The following is a 21,560-nucleotide window of genomic DNA, read 5'->3' as shown; positions in this document are numbered from 1 at the left end:
CGAATTACGGAGAGCCTGTCTCCCATAGACTCCATTTTAATCAAATAATTCAGAATTTTAAAACTGATTTCCTTTTTCTCTGTAATAATAAAACAGTACCTGTACTTGATCCCAACTAAGATATAATTACCCCTTATTGGGGCAGAACAGCCCTATTGGGTTTATTTAATGGTTAAATGATTCCCTTTTCTCTGTAATAATAAAACAGTACCTGTACTTGATCCCAACTAACATATAATTACCCCTTATTGGGGCAGAACAGCCCTATTGGGTTTATTTAATGGTTAAATGATTCCCTTTTCTCTGTAATAATAAAACAGTACCTGTACTTGATCCCAACTAAGATATAATTACCCCTTATTGGGGCAGAACAGCCCTATTGGGTTTATTTCATGGTTAAATGATTCCCTTTTCTCTGTAATAATAAAACAGTACCTGTACTTGATCCCAACTAAGATATAATTACCCCTTATTGGGGGCAGAACAGCCCTATTGGGTTTATTTCATGGTTAAATGATTCCCTTTTCTCTGTAATAATAAAACAGTACCTGTACTTGATCCCAACTAAGATATAATTACCCCTTATTGGATGCAAAACACTCCTATTGGGTTTTATTGATTTTTTTAATAGACTTAAGGTATGAAGATCCAAATTACGGAAAGACCCCTTATCCGGAATACCCCAGGTCCCGAGCATTCTGGATAATGGGTCCTATACCTGTAATAGGATTCTATTGGGAGCATGTTTGAAGGCATTGATCTTCACAGCTTAAGGGCTTGATCTTGTTCAGAATTCCAAAACATAATGTGTAGCATTTCTACCCTCCTTCTCTGTTAAGCATTAGTTCTCCTTTAAATGGAAATCCATCAGGGAGGTTAAAAAATGAATCACTGATGAGACACTTCTTGGAAAGCAAAGCTGCTCTTGCCGGCTGTGGGTGATCTCATGCTTAGTAGTGTGCGTGTGTGTGGCGGGATGCTACTACTGGGATATTATGGGATTCCCACCAAAGCAGCTGTTAAGTGACCAGAGATACCAGAACATCATAGTTACCAATCTTTCCTAACATCTGTCATTTGTGCAAATTCAGTTTGTTCTCAGTTTGGTTTTATATATACAGGTATAGGACCCATTATCCAGAAAGCTCCGAATTATGGAAAGTCCATCTCCCATAGACTCCATTATAAGCAAATAATTCTAATTTTTAAAAATGATTTCCTTTTCTCTGTAATAATAAAACTGTACCTGTACTTGATCCCAACTAAGATATAATTACCCCTTATTGGGGGCAGAACAGCCCTATTGGGTTTATTTCATGGTTAAATGATTCCCTTTTCTCTGTAATAATAAAACAGTACCCGTACTTGATCCCAACTAAGATTTAATTACCCCTTATTGGGGGCAGAACAGTCCTATTGGGTTTATTTCATGGTTAAATGATTCCCTTTTCTCTGTAATAATAAAACAGTACCTGTACTTGATCCCAACTAAGATATAATTACCCCTTATTGGGGCAGAACAGCCCTATTGGGTTTATTTCATGGTTAAATGATTCCCTTTTCTCTGTAATAATAAAACAGTACCTGTACTTGATCCCAACTAAGATATAATTACCCCTTATTGGGGGCAGAACAGCCCTATTGGGTTTATTTCATGGTTAAATGATTCCCTTTTCTCTGTAATAATAAAACAGTACCTGTACTTGATCCCAACTAAGATTTAATTACCCCTTATTGGGGCAGAACAGCCCTGTTGGGTTTATTTAATGGTTAAATGATTCCCTTTTCTCTGTAATAATAAAACAGTACCTGTACTTGATCCCAACTAAGATTTAATTACCCCTTATTGGGGCAGAACAGCCCTGTTGGGTTTATTTCATGGTTAAATGATATTTAGCAGACTCAAGGTATGGAGATCCAAATTACGGAACCAGTAAACCCCAAGCATTCTGGATACCTGTATAGATACATATCTATATCTCTGTTATCCAAATATGGGAAGGCCATCTTCCACAGACTCCATAATAATCAATTACAACAATGCAACACTAATACAGGTATGGGACCTGTTATCCAGAATGCTCGGGACCTGGGCTTTTCCGGATAAGGGATCTTTGTCTTCAGGGCAGCCAGATCTGTGGAAGGTTTAGCTGCAGGGCTTGGATCGCCGGCCATGTAAGCGGCCAGAACAATACTGCATTGTTTGTCAAAGAATTATTTTTCTCTTCTGAACTGGGTGGGGAGATTTTGCGCTTCCAAAAAAATACATGTAAATTCTTCCTTATAACACATTGGGGAATGCTAGACGAGAGCTACTTGGGGTTGTTCACCTTTTACTTAACTGGGTATTTCATTTTAAATTTTTTCCAGCAACTCTCCAGTTTGGATTTTCAGCAATCTGGTTGCCAGGGTTCAATTGACCTTAGCAACCAGGTAGTTTTATGAGTGAACAACTAATATATTTGTAGGAGAGGCCTGACTAGAAAGATAAGATAATTAACAATAACTAACAAAATTGTAGCCTCACAGAGCAATAGTTTTTTGGCTGCTGGGGTCAGTGACCCCCATTGTGATGATTTTTTTTTTTTTTAAATGTTATTTATATTTTTTTCATTTTGCCAGCCATGGCCATGCTGATATTTTAATCTTGCAAACTATAAAGGCCTTGCTGAATACCAAGCATTTGGTGGGCCCGGAGCAGTGTCGGACTGGGATGCCAGGGCCCACAAGAAGACTTTTCACCAAACCTCTAGTTTTTTATCTTTTACGTACCATAATCTATTCTTCTTTATATTTAATCAATTTGTTTCCATAGAGAAATAGAAATGACTATGAATTAGGCCAAATGGTCCGAAGCAGGAGGGCTCACCGGGAGTTTCCCTGATATCCCCGTGGGTCCGTCGGACACTGGCCCGAAGTTCAGTGTTGGACTGGGGGGTGCAGGTCCCCCCATACCCCCTAGGGGCCCCGCTGAGCCTCCCTAACCCCCTGAGCGCAATTAAGTTCAACGCATTATGGGAAGGAACACCGTGGGGGAGCGCCGGCAAGGGTCTGGTCTGGGCCCCACTGGGTTTTTTTCCCAGTGGCCCAGTCCGACCCTGCCGAAGTTATCTGTGCCGGAGGGGAGAGAGGAAGCAGCGTCTGTGTGTTTGTGCAATGTTTACTATGCAGATAACAATCACTGCAGGTGTGCACTGCTGACATTTGTCTGGTTTCTCTCACGCAACCTTAGTCAGAGAGAGAGAGAGACCTGCAACATGGCAGCTCCCCCCCCCCCCTATCAATGAGTAAAGCTTAGCTGCAATCTCCTTCCAGGACCACGAGTCTTGCCTTCCCACCCTCCAAACCCCCTTTTCGGTTGTTTTGGCTCAGCCCCCCGTCTGGCTCCCCCCTTGTCGGCTGCTGGAATGTTGGTCCTGCCCTTGAACCAACTGCGACTACCTGAAAAAGTTGTAATTCTAGAACACGAAGAAGGAAAAAAAAATCCCTAGACTAAACATTGATTCCCCCCTCCCTTCGGATGTGTTCCGCACCGAGGCATAAAAGTGGGAAGCCTTGTGGCTGCGCACACACACACACACGCGTGTTATGTAATCATTGCCAAATAATAAAACACAGATTTAGATAATGTGATAGACATAAAATACGGCATTAATAGGGAGCAAACAGATTTACTGCTATTAGCTCCATATGTGGGAATTTGGCAGCTGGTCATTGTAAAAATCCATTGTGCAGCCCTCCTGCTTTTGATCTTCTTCTATATGACTTGTAGCTGGAGGGCTGCATTATCCACTTACTGTTCTCGTGGTGTAGCACCTTACTGCCACTTACTTGATTACTAAACAGATATACCATAGCATGACAAGACTTTCTATTGGATATTGAGCTTTAGCTGTACAAAGGAAACATAGGTACTTTGTCAAGCTTAGCTACTGTAGGCTTCACTGTACAGGTATAGGACCCCCTATCCAGAATGCTCAGGACCAAGGGTATTCCGGATAAGGGGTATTTCCATAATTTGGATCTTCATACCTTAAGTCTACTAAAAAAAAAAACAATAAAACATTAATTAAACCCAATAGGGCTGTTCTGCCCCCAATAAGGGGTAATTATATCTTAGTTGGGATCAAGTACAGGTACTGTTTTATTATTACAGAGAAAAGGGAATCATTTAACCATTAAATAAACCCAATAGGGCTGTTCTGCCCCCAATAAGGGGTAATTATATCTTAGTTGGGATCAAGTACAGGTACTGTTTTATTATTACAGAGAAAAGGGAATCATTTAACCATTAAATAAACCCAATAGGGCTGTTCTGCCCCAATAAGGGGTAATTATATCTTAGTTGGGATCAAGTACAGGTACTGTTTTATTAATACAGGTATAGGACCCGTTATCCAGAATGCTCGGGACCAAGGGTATTCCGGATAAGGGGTCTTTCCGTAATTTGGATCTCCATACCTTAAGTCTACTAAAGAATCAATAAAACATTAATTAAACCCTATGGGATTGTTTTGCATCCAATAAGCATTATTTATATCTTAGTTGGGATCAATTACATGGAACTGTTTTATTATTACAGAGAAAAGGGAATCATTTAACCATTAAATAAACCCAATAGGGCTGTTCTGCCCCAATAAGGGGTAATTATATCTTAGTTGGGATCAAGTACAGGTACTGTTTTATTATTACAGAGAAAAAGGAAATCAGTTTTAAAATTCTGAATAATTTGATTAAAATGGAGTCTATGGGAGAGAGGCATTCCGTAATTCGGAGCTTTCTGGATAACGGGTTTCCGGATAAGGGATCCCATACCTGTACAGAGAAAAAGGAAATCAATTTTAAAAATCTGAATTATTTGATTAAAATGGAGACAGGCTTTCCGTAATTCGGAGCTTTCTTGATATCGAGTTTCCGGATAAGGGATTCCATACCTGTACAAAGCTGAAGGTCTTCAATTTTTATTTGTTTATAGTTTTTTCAAATGGAGTTCACTGACCCCGGCAGCGAGGCTACATTTTTTTTTTATTGCTGTTGTTACTTTTTATTACTTATATTTCTATTTAGACCCTCCTCTAATGATATTGCTATCTCTATTTGAAACCGCTGCCTGGTTGCTAGATTAAATTGACCCTAGCAACTAGTTAGCTGCTGCAATTACAAACTAACAGAAAGCTAAACTGCCAAAATAAAAATGAAGAATTGAATGAATGAATTTTAAAATAACATGTATCTTGAGTTGAACTTTTGCATCTCTTTGCCATTTGTGTAGGTGCTACAGAGTTGCTGCTGCTTGTCCGCAGGACGGACCTCAGGCGAATATCGCTGGACACTCCGGACTTCACAGATATTGTTTTGCCACTGGACGATATTCGCCACGCTATTGCCATTGACTATGATCCTGTAGAAGGGTACATTTACTGGACGGACGACGAGGTGAGAGCCATACGCCGCACACAGATCGATGGCTCTTCCAGTCAATACATTGTCACCTCCCAAGTGGCCCATCCGGATGGTATCGCTGTTGATTGGGTGGCTCGGAACTTGTACTGGACCGACACGGGGACGGACCGCATTGAAGTCACTCGGCTGAATGGGACTATGCGCAAGATCCTCATATCCGAGGACCTGGATGAACCACGAGCCATAGTGCTAGATCCTATGAATGGGTACGATTTATTTATTTTTTTCCCCCTTTACCAACCAAGGAATACCCCATAGCTTATAGCACCCATACAACATCAGTGGTTTTTGTATACCGAAAGCCCTATAGGTACTAGAACAGTGTTGCATGTATGTTTTATTATTACAGAGAAAAAGGATATATTTTTTTTTAAAATGGAGTCTATGGGACATAGATTTGGATCTTTCTGGATAACTGGTTTCCAGAGAAAGGGTTCCAAACCTGAATAATAAAATAATATACTTTTTTTTTTATATAGGTACATGTATTGGACTGATTGGGGAGAAATCCCTAAAATTGAGCGTGCTGCAATGGATGGCTCAGACAGGATTATATTAGTGAACACCTCACTTGGTTGGCCCAATGGTCTGGCACTGGATTATGCAGAAGGGAAAATCTACTGGGGAGATGCCAAGACCGATAAGATAGAGGTGGGTCCAAGTTTCGTACAAAATGACGAGACTTTGTTATATAAAATATTTTACTTCTTAAAGGGTTAGTGCTTGAATTAAGCTGGCCATACACACCGATAGTATCGTACAAAACCGTGTTTCGTACATTATTCAGTGTGTGTTTGACGGATTGACGAGACAACCAATAATGCAAGGATTTTGGATATTGGTCGTCTTGTCGATCGGACGGGATAAAAGATTTTGATCGTGCACCGTTGAAGGCACCTGAGCAGAATTTGCGTTTAGGGCTGAATTGTCAGGTGGAGGTATAATCCATATTGTTTCTACCTCTGTATCTGACAATTCAGCCCTGATCTTTCCTGCCACCATTGGTCACAGGAAAGATGGTTCGTTCCCTCCATTGACATTCAGGTATGTATGGCCACCTTTATTTAGATATTTGTTCAGCAGCTCACCAGTTTGAAATTTCTGCAGCTGTCTGGTTGCTAGGCTGTCGTTTACCCTAGCAACCAGACACTACTGTAATTGAGAGACTGGAAGACGAACACAGAGGGGCTGAAAAGAACTTTATAAAATTGTAGAATTACAGTGCTTTTCTTTATCTCTTTGCTTTTGGGGTCAGATACCTGTACGAACACTGGAAAGAGGCAGTACATCAGCAAGCCTTTCTTAGGGTTTTACAATACTACTGGGGGTTCTGTTTTGATACTACAGGTATAGGACCCGTTATCCAGAATGCTTGGGACCATGGGTGTTCCTGATAAGGGGTCTTTCCTTAATTTGGATCTCCATACCTTGTCTACTAAAAAATCAATAAAACATTAATTAAACCCAATAGGACTATTCTGCCCAAATAAGGGGTAATTATATCTTAGTTGGGATCAAGTACAGGTACTGTTTTATTATTACAGAGAAAAGGGAATCATTTAACCATTAAATAAACCCAATAGGGCTGTTCTGCCCCCAATAAGAGGTAATTATATCTTAGTTGGGATCAAGTACAGGTACTGTTTTATTATTACAGAGAAAAGGGAATCATTTAACCATTAAATAAACCCAATAGGGCTGTTCTGCCCCCAATAAGGGGTAATTATATCTTAGTTGGGATCAAGTACAGGTACTGTTTTATTATTACAGAGAAAAGGGAATAATTTAACCATTAAATAAACCCAATAGGGCTGTTCTGCCCCCAATAAGGGATAATTATATCTTAGTTGGGATCAAGTACAGGTACTGTTTTATTATTACAGAGAAAAGGGAATCATTTAACCATTAAATAAACCCAATAGGGCTGTTCTGCCCCCAATAAGGGGTAATTATATCTTAGTTGGGATCAAGTACAGGTACTGTTTTATTATTACAGAGAAAAGGGAATCATTTAACCATTAAATAAACCCAATAGGGCTGTTCTGCCCCAATAAGGGGTAATTATATCTTAGTTGGGATCAAGTACAGGTACTGTTTTGTTATTACAGAGAAAAGGGAATCATTTAACCATTAAATAAACCCAATAGGGCTGTTCTGCCCCAATAAGGGGTAATTATATCTTAGTTGGAATCAAGTACAGGTACTGTTTTATTATTACAGAGAAAAGGGAAATCAGTTTAAAAAATCTGAATTATTTGATTATAATGGAGTCTATGGGAGACGGACTTTCCGTAATTCGGAGCTTTTCTGGATAACAGGTTTCCGAATAAGGGATCCCATACCTGTATTAGCATTAACCCGAATGGCTCTTTGTTTATTTTCTGCCACTAATGGAAGCCTTTAGCCCTTCCCTATTGCTGAGTGGCACATACCCAAGGTGCTCGCTGTGAGTGCAATAAAAGGCCCGGCGTGGGGAAGCTGCCTTAATTGTGTCGGCCTGCTAGTCACGAGCTGCAGTTTTATTCCTCAGCGCCGCCTTTGCTATGTGGGTTCTTTGCCAACCCCTGAGACGGCGATAAGCTGACGGCTGTGGTTAATGGAGCCCGGCGGGGGGTTCAGAAGGAGCCTTTGTTCCCCACTTTATCTGGCAGCCCGCAGCAGACTGTCTACGGCAGTGACATTAATCTTACTCGGGATTGAAATGGCTGCCGTGCATTGTCCTGGGTCTGTGGGCAGTAGGGGAGGCATTTTTGTGTAAGCCACACACCATGGGGCACTCTCAACCTTGCCCAGAATACATTATTAGCAAGAGGTGAGTTAACCGGGGCACTGAGAAATGTATTCTTTTACTAAGCAGCAGACGCCTGCTCCGAGTGGAATTTTTAACCCAAAATCGATCAATATAGTGTCCCTGTTTTCTTGATTCTTATGGCTCTGACAGTTCCACTTTAAGACCCTTGAAGGTGTATCATGCACTTTCCCCTGCCAGCTCTAACACCGCCTAATACGGTGGAAGTGGTTTAAGCCACACGTGTTTCCTGTTGAAGATTTTTTTTTTTTTTTCCCCCCTTTTGCGGTTGACCCCAGTGTTTAGATATTGATCCAGAATGTGAAACTGTGCACCGCAAAGTGGTTTCAAATGCACAAACCACTTGAAGGTTCTTTCACACTCGATGCAAAGACTCGACTATCGCTGGGGACACTAAATGGGGATCTCATTTATGGGAAGACTTATCTCTGCCGTGTTGTGGTTTTTGCAGAGTACCTCATTGCACTGAATAGACCACAGGAGTCAGAAAGGCCCTTTCCCACGAGCCCTTGTTTTGCTTTAATTCAAGTTAGGGATGCACCAAATCCAGGATTCGGTTCGGTATTCATTCCAGCACGGGTCCCTTGGACCGATTCGGCAGCTTATCGACCCGTGGAGGGGCCTGGCCGACCAATATCTGGCCTTAAATTGGACAGATATCAATCGGTTAGAAGATTCAGTCAGATCGGGGACCTCATCGGCTCGTTGATGCGGTCCCCAAACCGACTGCCCCATTGCCGCCAATATAATTCAATCGTTTGGCCCTACACGTTCCCCAATATCGTCCACCCGTAGGTGGGGATATCTGGTGAAGATCCACTCGCTTGGTGATCTCGCCAAGCGAGCGGATCTTAATGTGAATGGGGACTTTTAGGGTGAAGACACACAGAGCTACTAGTAGCAGCTACTTGTCGTGGCTACTAAAACAGACAATGCTGATCATTTACTGATAATTGTTTCTACGTGTGGTTTAGCAGAGGCAATTCTCAGCATTGTCTATGGCAGGGGATTTTCAGGTGTTTAGTAGCCATGAAAAAGTAGTGTGTCTTCACCCTTAAATGGGGGTCAGTGACCCCAGCAGCCAAACTACTATTGCTCTATGAGGCTACCATTTTAATAATATTAACCAGATAGATGCTGAGCAAAAAACTAAACTGAAAAATGGCTAAACAGTGAAAGCAATATCACTGTCTGTGTCATACTAAAAGTTATTATACAAAGGGATTATGCATTGCATCTCACAAGGGTGATCTTGAGTATTTTACTCTACTCAATCACCCGATGCCTCCCATTCCTTATTTGCTGGTGTGTGATACTTTGAAGGGAAATATTTCTAATGGATGTTGCTAGTCTGACACAAAGTTGTTGTGAGATTGATGTAATTTAATATACTTTATTCTTTTTTTCATTTAGGTTATGACAACAGATGGCACAGGCAGGCGAGTTCTGGTGGAAGACAAGCTGCCCCATATTTTCGGCTTCACACTTCTGGGCGATTATGTGTATTGGACTGACTGGCAGAGACGCAGCATTGAAAGGGTTCACAAGCGTACAGGAGAGCGCGAGGTCATTATAGACCAGCTGCCTGATCTCATGGGGCTGAAAGCCACCAACATACATAAAATGTCTGGTAGGTGGTCCCTGCTGAGTTTTATATTATTACAGTAAGGCCTTGATAGTGTGCAATAGTCCAAATAAGGATAAAGCAAGCATTTGGCCATTTTTTGGTATTTAATAATATATATATATGATTGTGTTCTAGGTACAAATGGCTGTGCTGAAAACAATGGCGGCTGCAGTCACCTTTGCCTGTTCCGGCCGCAAGGACCTCGCTGTGCCTGCCCTATCGGCTTGGAACTGATCAGTGACATGAAAACCTGCATCGTCCCCGAAGCTTTTCTCCTGTTCTCCCGCAGAGCTGACATTCGCCGTATATCCCTGGAGACTAGTAATAGCCATGTAGCCATACCCCTGACTGGAGTGAAAGAAGCCTCGGCTCTCGATTTTGACGTCACGGACAATAGAATCTATTGGACAGACGTCAGTCTAAAGGTGAGTGAATGCACTAGCGCTAGGCCTGAATTTCTTTTATGTAATTTGCTTGAAGGTGAAGTATCTTGGCTTTACACTAGGTAAATCGGCACTGAATGTCTTTTACCCTTACAGACAATCAGTAGAGCGTTCATGAATGGCAGTGCCCTTGAACATGTGGTACAGTTCGGCCTGGATTATCCAGAAGGAATGGCAGTGGATTGGTTGGGGAAAAATCTATACTGGGCGGATACTGGTACTAACCGTATTGAGGTATCGAAGTTGGATGGACAGCACAGACAGATCCTAGTTTGGAAAGACCTCGACAGCCCAAGGGCTCTTGCATTGGATCCAGCAGAAGGGTAAGTAGGTGGTTGGTTATAATCTGCCACGCTCTAATATCAACCCTTTTAAGTGGGCATATTGGTAGAAAGTTTCACTCGTTTGGTGACCTTGCCAAATGAGCGAATCTTGCCGTGTATGGCCAGCTTAAGCTTACTCATGCCTTCAGACTTGATGTATGGGGGCATCCTAATGGTCTGCCCAACTGATATCTGTCTAAATATCGGCCAAATATTTATTGGGCAAGTTTGAAAATGCCATTGAATGACGCAATGTTGAGGTCCTTATTTAGCTGGTCTTCATTTGCCCTTAGTCTGAGCCAGTCTAAAGCTGGCTATACACGCACCGATAATATCGTACAAAACCTTGCAGGAGGCTGCTGATATCGGTCGACTCGCCGATCGGCCAGGTTAAAAGATTTTGATCGGGCGCCATAGAAGGTGCCTGAGCAAAATCTGCCGTCAGGGCTGAATCGACAGAAAGAGGTAGAAACCCTATTGTTTCTACCTCCTTATCTGCCGTTTCAGCCCTGAAGGTTAGTGGCGGATTTAACGATCTTTCGTGTGACCGATTGGTTGTTTCCAAGGCCAAGCTTGGGGTCAGATTGTGCAGTGATTTAAGGTGCCCATACACCTTCAGATCCGCTCGCTGGCAATGTCGCCAAGTGAGCGGATCTTTGGGGTGATATCGGGAGAATCCCTGGGGCCAAACGATCGTATTATAACGACGGGTATAGGCAAAGTCGGTCCGGAGACCACATCAACGAGCCAATGCGGTCCCCGATCCAACTAGAGTTTTTTAACCTGCCAGATTGAAATCTGGCTGATTTCAGGCCAGATATCGGTCGGGCAGGCCGGTCGTTAGTGCCCCTACACGGGCCGATTAGCTGCCGAATCGGTCTAAGGGACTAATGCCGGAAGCTAGAATCGGCCCGTGTATGGGGACCTTTACTTGTGACCGTGCCTAACAAACAGATCTTTTGCAAATTTGCAATGATATTATATTAGGAATTTCAGCGTTTGCTCTGCATTAGTTAACTTTTCTCCCAGCTCTTCCTTCCTATCGTCATTTGAGGTTTTGTATTTAAAAGAAAATGTTCTTTTTCTATGAGGTTTTGGCCAGATCTGTTCCTTAGAGGAGCAGGATAAGGGGGGGAATCCAAATACTGGATCTGAAAACTATTTCTTTTTATTGAAACTTTGTTTACTTTAGACAGATTTATTTCTGTGAGTTTGCATACTGTGCAGTTGGCTTTATAAGCAAGGCTGGGGGAAATATATATATATATATATATATATATATATATATTAATTATATGTTTTATCTGGAAGTGACTCTGCGGGCAGCTGGTGAAAAGTCCATTTCCTCCGCTCGGGCCGAGAGGGAGTTGACTGGCAAATTGTGCACATTCCACGGCTAATTGATAAGGTTCCACCTCTGCTGCTGGGCGTCCCTGCTGTGTAGTTTTCCAGATGCGGGACGGAACTGAATCTGGATTTTAGTAAACTCCAGGGAGGAACCGAGTCGGCTCCAGGCTGCTGCATAAACACCGACACTGCCTGGAATTGTCTGCATCTGGCCCCCTCGTCCCAAAAGGCTTTCCATTTCAGCTGGAAGCTTCTCCCCACCCCTTTCGTAAGGGGATTTATTTCTGGGTTTTGTAGCTTCTATTGATTTTAGATATTGGTACAAATGACGGTGTAGATGTTTGTTTTATTTTCAATGGGGCGCAAAGACTCATGAGCCCCCCGTGAAATCTTATTTTTTAACCTATTAATTGTTTGTGCTGCAAAAAACATCTTTATTTGAAGAGCAGTGGAAGTGTTGTATGGACATTTTACATCCCCCTTTATAGGGTAAGTTCTCTTTGGGACCCCCCCCCCCCCCCCCTATTGGCAGAATAACTATTTTGGCATTAGGGACTTCTTTGGTGCATATCTGATCAGCAGGAAAGGTGCAGTCACCCGTAAAAAGTTCTGTTCCATAAGCATTAATCCTATTGGCTGGCATTGTGAATAATGCTGTGCAATCGATGAAGGAAGGGAAATGGGGGTGAGCAGGGGTACCGGCGCCATTTTGTGGACACAAAGGCAAGTTTTTGTATGCATTTTGCATCTAGGTGATATCTAGGAAGTGCTGAATGGAAAATGAAAGCAGTTGCAATTAAAAATCTGAGCTGTCAATCATATATTGCCTGCCCCGCCTCTATGCCTTCGGCATAGAGGCGGGGCAGGCAATATATGATTGACAGCTCAGATTTTTAAATGCATTTATAACAGGTATGGACGATTTAATTCAAAAAAGAATTTGGGTTTCATGTTTAATTTATAAAGGACTTTAATTATATTGGTTTTTTTTTATGTGTGGGTGACAGGTTCTCTTTAAGGAAGGGGGGGGTGTCCGTCATCATCTCCTAGGATAGAGACCTGCATGGGTCTGATTGGGCAGACCTGACCCGGGCTAGCAAACACAACCCTCCCCACAGTAGGTTAGTTTACCTTCTGACCCGGGGGCCTGCGAAACTGGAAGTGATGTCACTCTGAATGTGGGTCGGCCAACTAAGGGGGGAAATAGTATTATCATCTGGGTTGGGGGAGAGGGTACAAATTGGTAACCAAGCATGGTACATGTGGACTGGCCACAAAGCCAGGGAAACACTCTGATACCCTACCACTTTGCAGGTATTGTGCAAGTACAGGTATGGGACCTGTTATCCAGAATGCTCGGGACCTGGGGTTTTCCGGAGAAGGGATCTTTCTGTAATTTGGATCTCCATAACTTAAGTCTGCTAAATATCATTTAAATATTGAATAAACCCAATAAGGCTGTTCTGCCCCAATAAGGGGTAATTATATCTTAGTTGGGATCAAGTACAGGTACTGTTTTATTATTACAGAGAAAAGGGAATCATTTAACCATGAAATAAACCCAATAGGGCTGTTCTGCCCCAATAAGGGGTAATTATATCTTAGTTGGGATCAAGTACAGGTACTGTTTTATTATTACAGAGAAAAGGGAATCATTTAACCATTAAATAAACCCAATAGGGCTGTTCTGCCCCAATAAGGGGTAATTATATCTTAGTTGGGATCAAGTACAGGTACTGTTTTATTATTACAGAGAAAAGGGAATCATTTAACCATTAAATAAACCCAATAGGGCTGTTCTGCCCCCAATAAGGGGTAATTATATCTTAGTTGGGATCAAGTACAGGTACTGTTTTATTATTACAGAGAAAAGGGAATCATTTAACCATTAAATAAACCCAATAGGGCTGTTCTGCCCCCAATAAGGGGTAATTGTATCTTAGTTGGGATCAAGTACAGGTACTGTTTTATTATTACAGAGAAAAGGGAATCATTTAACCATTAAATAAACCCAATAGGGCTGTTCTGCCCCCAATAAGGGGTAATTATATCTTAGTTGGGATCAAGTACAGGTACTGTTTTATTATTACAGAGAAAAGGGAATCATTTAACCATTAAATAAACCCAATAGGGCTGTTCTGCCCCCAATAAGGGGTAATTGTATCTTAGTTGGGATCAAGTACAGGTACTGTTTTATTATTACAGAGAAAAGGGAATCATTTAACCATTAAATAAACCCAATAGGGCTGTTCTGCCCCAATAAGGGGTAATTATATCTTAGTTGGGATCAAGTACAGGTACTGTTTTATTATTACAGAGAAAAGGGAATCATTTAACCATTAAATAAACCCAATAGGGCTGTTCTGCCCCCAATAAGGGGTAATTGTATCTTAGTTGGGATCAAGTACAGGTACTGTTTTATTATTACAGAGAAAAGGGAATCATTTAACCATGAAATAAACCCAATAGGGCTGTTCTGCCCCAATAAGGGGTAATTATATCTTAGTTGGGATCAAGTACAGGTACTGTTTTATTATTACAGAGAAAAGGGAATCATTTAACCATTAAATAAACCCAATAGGGCTGTTCTGCCCCCAATAAGGGGTAATTATATCTTAGTTGGGATCAAGTACAGGTACTGTTTTATTATTACAGAGAAAAGGGAATCATTTTTAAAATTTAGAATTATTTGCTTATAACGGAGTCTATGGGAGATGGCCCATACCTGTACTAGCAATGGATTGGTTGACAAAAATTCCCCCCCGTACCCGACCCTATCCTATCCTGTGTGTGTTTGTCAGTCCCCCCGGGGCTCTTTGTGCGCTATTCTGTTGGCCCTGACAAAGCCACATTATGGGCGCAGGCTACAGTCTGGTATCATTAATTATCCTCAGTGGGAACACAAACATGAAATATGAGCCGGTAATTGAGCCAGACAGACCCGGGCCCTATCCCATTTCCCTGTTAACTGATATTAAGTTTAAAGTAGGTCAGGGCAGTTGTAGTGGGGGCAGAACACTGGGAGAGGGTAGCGTATATCACTGCAAGCCTGGGGAGTGAGCCCCCTAATGTTTTAGGGATTTTAACTCTATAATTACTGCTTTATCGTTCTTCTCATTCAGCATTTAAATGTATATGTGAAATATTTGCCTGTTGTATGGCCATTTAGGCTTGCAATGTTCATAGGCATAACATGTGTTATGTCCCACACTCCCGAAGCGCAGAATCTGCTCCTGATAAAAATACACCCACAGAGAAACTGCTGCTCTGCTGCCGCCCTCCCTGCATGTTGTGGGCACAGCATCTGTCTGGGTTTTGGCCAGAAAATGCACAATTGTCTGCTTACTGACCCCAGGGATGTTGTGTTATTGTTCAGAGAATCTCGGGGGTTGAGAGAGATACCATGAAATGTTGCCAGCATAAGTATGTCCCAGAATAGGTACAATTCAGCAGGAACAGCCCCCTAAGTTTGCTCATAGCCTGTACAGAGAGATACCATAAAACTATGGCACATAGGGATTCCCCTGTACTAAGCACAATTCAGCAGGAACAGCCCCCTAAGTTTGCTCATAGCCTGTACAGAGAGATACCATAAAACTATGGCACATAGGGATTCCCCTGTACTAAGCACAATTCAGCAGGAACAGCCCCCTAAGTTTGCTCATAGCCTGTACAGAGAGATACCATAAAACTATGGCAGCATAGGGATTCCCCTGTACTAAGCACAATTCAGCAGGAACAGCCCCCTAAGTTTGCCCATAGCCTGTACAGAGAGATACCATAAAACTATGGCACATAGGGATTCCCCTGTACTAAACACAATTCAGCAGGAACAGCCCCCTAAGTTTGCTCATAGCCTGTACAGAGAGATACCATAAAACTATGGCACATAGGGATTCCCCTGTACTAAGCACAATTCAGCAGGAACAGCCCCCTAAGTTTGCTCATAGCCTGTACAGAGAGATACCATAAAACTATGGCACATAGGGATTCCCCTGTACTAAGCACAATTCAGCAGGAACAGCCCCCTAAGTTTGAATTAGCCCACTCTGGTATTACCCTGAGATGCTGATCTAGTTATACAGTTTGTAAGTAGTCTTTATTGCTTATCCTTCTATTTGGTCCTCTATGTAAAATAAGGTCCATTTGTGATGATAATATTGTGAATAGTATGTGAATTGTATGTGATATGTTCTGTTTCTTTCCTTGTAGGTTTATGTACTGGACTGAGTGGGGTGGAAAACCAAAGATTGACAGGACCGCCATGGATGGAAGTGGGCGCATCACTCTGGTGCCGGATGTCGGCCGGGCCAACGGGCTGACAATTGACTATGCGGAGAGGCGGCTTTACTGGACGGATCTGGATACTAATCTTATTGAATCTTCAAATATGCTGGGTGAGAAGCAATTCCCTCCCTGTTCTCCCCCCACGTGTCTTTGCCCTAATAACCCAGCTAATTATTATTGTTTATAGTCAGGCTTATGTTTGCATAGGACTGACTATAGGGGTGAAGCGGCTGCCCCCCCAGCTGTGCTGCTCATTCTGCAGCCCGTTGCACAGACCCGGCCGGCTGCGCCGGAGCCCGCCTGTACGTGGAGAGGTGCCAAGCTCCGCTCGCTGTGCGCACTTGATTTGCATTAAAAAGGATTTATCTGCAGGGGGAAATGTTTAACATCATGTTTTCAGTAACTGATCCGCTTTGTACAAAAGCCTCCTTTCTATCAGCATCTTCCCCGTGCCTTGCGCATCCCCTACGCCCTGACGCTTTATGGCATTTGCTCTTAAAGGGCCAGGCACGTTTGTTTTGGACAAAAAAAAAAGAAAGTTACAAGTGCTAATAGTGTTGATTATAAAAAACATTTAATTACTACTCACAAGCGTGATTTTAAAAAAAGCTTATTGGGCAAATAGCCTTTTTCCAATCTGCTGGATCCGGTTACATATACTTATCAGTGTTCATACAGCGATGTCGCCAAGCGAGTGGATCTTCTCCCAATATCCCCACCTACGGGTGGGTGATATTGGGCTATTTCGGTCATTTGTCCCTGGGGCCAAACCATCGAATTAGAACAGCTGGTATAGGCGTCCGTCGGTTCGGGGACCCCATCAACAAGTCCCCGACGAAAAATCCTTCCTTTTTAGTGGCAGAAGTTAACTCCAGTAATAACCAATAAAAATACAAGCCATACCTAATGAAGCAAATAAATAAATGCAACAAATCAAATATCACATAACACTATCTAGCCCGTATTTTATACCAGCTATTAACATACCTTATTCCTAATTCTAAAACACATGGGTTTCCATTCTATCATTTAACCCATTAGGTGTTGGTTTGTCCAAATAGAAAATCCAAAAATTGACACGATGCTCTCATTCTGTCTTATAACTATCTGTAATTCTTACCGTACCGCTTTAAAATTTATGGGAACGGATTATTTTTCTTCCCCTTTTTAATGGCTTTTATATGTTATTAAATAGTTAAGTAGCCAAAATATAGCCTGTTGCTGACTAGTACTAGTAGTAGTAGTAGTAGTAGTTCTGGGTCAGCCATATACCCCATAAATGGGTCAGTAGGCATTCTTAATTGCCCACCTTTTGTTTATCAATGCTCTGTCATTGTTGCCTATTCTGTTTGGCCTTAGAGAAGGCCAAACACCACTGATCCTATACTTAATAATTCTATAATTTTGTTAAATGATCATGCCACATGTATTCAGCTGAAATGTTGCCTTTAGTAATCATGCTCTTGTGCTCTTAGGGTTGGACCGGGTAGTGATTGCCGACGACTTGCCCCACCCCTTTGGGTTAACCCAGTACCAGGACTATATCTACTGGACAGACTGGAGCCAACGGAGTATTGAGAGAGCCAACAAGACCAGCGGGCAGAATCGGACCATGATCCAGAATGACCTGGACTACGTCATGGACATCCTAGTATTTCACTCTTCCCGGCAGGCCGGTTGGAACGAGTGTGCCTCCAGCAATGGTCACTGTTCTCATCTATGCTTGGCCACACCTGTCAGCGGCTATACCTGTGGGTGCCCGGTACACCACTCGTTGAATGCGGACAACAAAACCTGCAGTCGTAAGTCAAGCATATTCTGTGGCTGGCTTTGGGGGTGGTGGGGGGGTTATTGTGATGAAATGCTGGGCTGATACACGTCCCTGCCCTGCTGCATGACCCAAGATCTCCAAAATGCCATTAAGGAGACTGAGCAGTGTAGTAAAAGTATATAATATATATATATCTCTATATAGCCATATATATTGATAATATATAGATAATATCTCTCTAGTAGATGGAATATTTAAAATCATAATGTATTGTCGTGAAATACGCATCAATCTAAAGAAAACTAATGGGGTTTTGTGTGTTTCAGCTCCAAGTTCCTTCCTGCTCTTCAGTCAGAAAAATGCCATAAACCGCATGGTGATCGATGAGCAGCAGAGTCCCGACATCATCCTGCCCATTCACAACCTACGCAACGTCCGAGCCATCGACTACGACCCTTTGGAGAAGCAGCTCTACTGGATTGACTCGCGGCAGAATATACGCCGGGCTCAGGAAGATGGCAGCCAGGTACAATTAGCCTCAATTGGGCTTTATTTTATTTAATTGTTTAGCTTTTTGTCTGGTTGCTAGGGTCCAGTGGCCCCCCAAGATCATTTACCCAGCCCTGCTGCGTCCTCAACCATGGCTATTACCTGTCTGACCAGTCCTCAGCCCCAGGGTGTCGCGTCCAACGTAATTAGAGTTGGCCGGTGCGACTCCAGACAGGTAGTAGCCAGGGGTGAAGACACAGCGGGGCGCAGGGGCCGAGGGCTGGAGTTTGAGGACTGAATATAGTCTGGCCCCCCAACAGACTGAGTGACTATGGACTGGCCCCCGGTTTAAAAAGTTTGAGGACCCATGATCTAGAACATCATGAGTTTAAACACCTTATGAGTCACATGGCTTTCTCCCATCTGTATATTGTATATATGTATATATGTGTTGTAAAGAATGTTCGGCATTGTGTCTTCATATGATTAGCTTGTGTATCACAAGGGTTATGGATATGGGACATCAGCAGGTTTCAGTCTGCATCATAAGCTGCACAAATAACACTGATACTAACAACATCCTTTTATTCTTTACCTGTCCCTTTTCACAGAGCATGACCGTAGTGGCAAGCACCGTCCCCAACCAGAATATAGACATGCAGCCGTACGATTTGAGCATCGATGTCTACAGTCGCCTGATTTACTGGACCTGCGAAGCCACCAATGTCATCAACGTCACGCGGCTGGACGGGAGAGCCATCGGGGTGGTTCTAAAGGGAGAACAAGACCGTCCCAGAGCTATCCTTGTGAATCCAGAGAGAGGGTAGGAAATACAGAACTTTATCTACGCATAGTTTATTCTTTTTCCCTGATCTACAATCAGGTCTGTGGTGGTGGGTACCTACAGAACCACCCACAAGATGGTTTGTTTTGGGGCACAGCTGCACTCACCCGCAATTTTCTGTGGTGCAAAGTCTTCTAGATGTATGGCAACGCCCCAACAATGTATAGAACAAAGCAGAAATAGAGACTGCACTCAAGCAAAATTTCAGCTGAGGAGCTTACCCCATTGCCAATGTACCATAAAAATAATCAACGTTTCGGGGTGGGGGGGCGCTCCCTCCCTTCGTCAGCATAACCACAGTTTTTTAAAAAGTCAGATACAAAAAAGACCAATATAAATAAATAAATATAAATTTCTGCAGAAGTCCGTTCTTACAGTATAAATGTCAGTTGTTTGTGAAAAAGTTCAGCCATGGTCGGACTGGGCCACCGGGACACCGGTAAAAATCCCGGTGGGCCCCAGCGGCCCAGACCCAACCCTTGTGGCGCTCCCCCTGCACGACCGCTCCTGTCCCCACGTGTTAAATTTACGCGCTCGGGGAAGAACGTCAGGTGGGGGAACCTGCGAGGGGGGTTAGGGGGGCCCCTCCAGGGGGGGGGAGGCTATGGGCGTTGGCCATATGGGCAGGCTATGGGCACGGGCCCCGGTGGGCCCTTCACCCCCCAGTCCGACCCTGAGTTCAGCACCCTGAGTTCAAAAACAAAAAATGACCAATATAAATTTGTCTGTTTTGGGGCAGATCTGCCTTGATTTCCTGACTGTGTGGGTAGTTTCTTTGCTTATGGAGTTGGGATATGGTGTATAATTTGAAAAAATTAAATATTGTGAACCATTTACACTTCCAGGTTAATGGGCCGGTAGGGGTTCTGAACCAGCTTTGCATTGAAACTCCCATTTGCTTTGATCTTCTAGGTACATGTATTTCACCAACCTCCAGGAGCGATCGCCAAAAATCGAAAGAGCTGCTCTTGATGGGACAGAGCGAGAGGTGCTGTTTTTCACCGGCCTGAGCAAACCAGTGGCGCTTGCGCTCGACAACAAAATGGGGAAACTTTTCTGGGCCGACTCTGACTTGAGGAGGATCGAAAGCAGTGACCTATCCGGTAAAGTGCGAGAATAGCGAATTTATAGGACTAAAACTGAAAATGACAGTTATGAGTTCTAGTATGGTTCCGTTCTGTGGTCTAGTACCAACTTAATGGGAAAGTAAGAATGCTGTGTGATTTTAATCACATGCTTTCCGTTTGGATAGAGTGATTCCTACTTCATTCATTGTTCCAAGTGCATTTATTACATATTTTTTTTGCATACCTAGTTTTGATCGTTACAGTAAAATGGCCTTTAATTATGTTATTGGTCAACGCTTACACTGCTCTCTGGTACTTTCCAGGTGGCCATCGCATAGTTCTAGAAGATTCTAACGTGCTGCAGCCAGTCGGACTCACTGTTTTTGGCAATCACCTGTATTGGATTGACCGGCAACAACAAATGATTGAGCGCATTGAGAAAACCGGACGCGTGGGTCGCACCAAGATCCAAGCTCGTATCCCTCTGCTGACTGATATCCATGCTGTGACAGAACTGAGCATGGACGAATACAGTTAGTATCCACTTATTAATACTAATTTCCTTTTCTGTAGATACGTTTTGGAGTTGCTAAGCAACAACCACTTCAAATATTAGAATTATTTAGTAAAATTACAAATCTTGGGGTATTAAGCTTTGAAATTTGGAATCATGGCCTTGTTTTCTCATTGTTCTTTTCCCTTTTCTGTTTTAACAGAGGAACACCCTTGTTCCCAGGATAACGGGGGCTGCTCCCACATCTGCATAGTGAAAGGAGATGGAACCACCCGCTGTTCTTGCCCGATGCACCTTGTCCTTCTGCAGGAAGATGAGTTGTCCTGTGGGGGTGAGTGCTGTGTAGATTTATTTTGTATTACTGCTAATCATATATATATAGAATCTCAGCCATAAAGCAGGGCAGGACTGCTGCTTACAATGGGGGGATCAGATAGGATCTGTGCCACTGTGACAGAATGTTCTGTTATACAGATAGCTAGAATCTCAGCCATAAAGCAGGGCAGGACTGCTGCTTACAATGGGGGGATCAGATAGGATCTGTGCCACTGTGACAGAATGCTCTGTTATACAGAT

At 42.8% G+C, this 21,560-nt stretch overlaps 1 protein-coding gene across 1 annotated transcript in view; it reads left to right on the top strand.

Moving 5' to 3' along the window:
- The window catches only part of lrp6 (LDL receptor related protein 6), a 65,287-nt gene that overhangs the window by 33,688 nt on the left and 10,039 nt on the right, over positions 1–21,560 (top strand). Inside the window, exons 6-17 of the mRNA XM_031898568.1 lie at positions 5,273–5,669; positions 5,943–6,114; positions 9,686–9,902; positions 10,035–10,324; positions 10,439–10,665; positions 16,225–16,409; positions 17,775–18,101; positions 18,397–18,596; positions 19,171–19,382; positions 20,316–20,506; positions 20,794–21,003; positions 21,187–21,315. Of these exons, the coding sequence (XP_031754428.1) occupies positions 5,273–5,669; positions 5,943–6,114; positions 9,686–9,902; positions 10,035–10,324; positions 10,439–10,665; positions 16,225–16,409; positions 17,775–18,101; positions 18,397–18,596; positions 19,171–19,382; positions 20,316–20,506; positions 20,794–21,003; positions 21,187–21,315 (2,757 nt within the window). The remainder of the gene's footprint in view (positions 1–5,272; positions 5,670–5,942; positions 6,115–9,685; positions 9,903–10,034; positions 10,325–10,438; positions 10,666–16,224; positions 16,410–17,774; positions 18,102–18,396; positions 18,597–19,170; positions 19,383–20,315; positions 20,507–20,793; positions 21,004–21,186; positions 21,316–21,560) is intronic.

Source organism: Xenopus tropicalis, chromosome 3, assembly GCF_000004195.4.
Source record: "Xenopus tropicalis strain Nigerian chromosome 3, UCB_Xtro_10.0, whole genome shotgun sequence".
In the NCBI taxonomy this organism is placed as follows: Eukaryota; Metazoa; Chordata; class Amphibia; order Anura; family Pipidae; genus Xenopus; species Xenopus tropicalis.
This window is presented reverse-complemented; position numbering and strand designations above follow the sequence as displayed.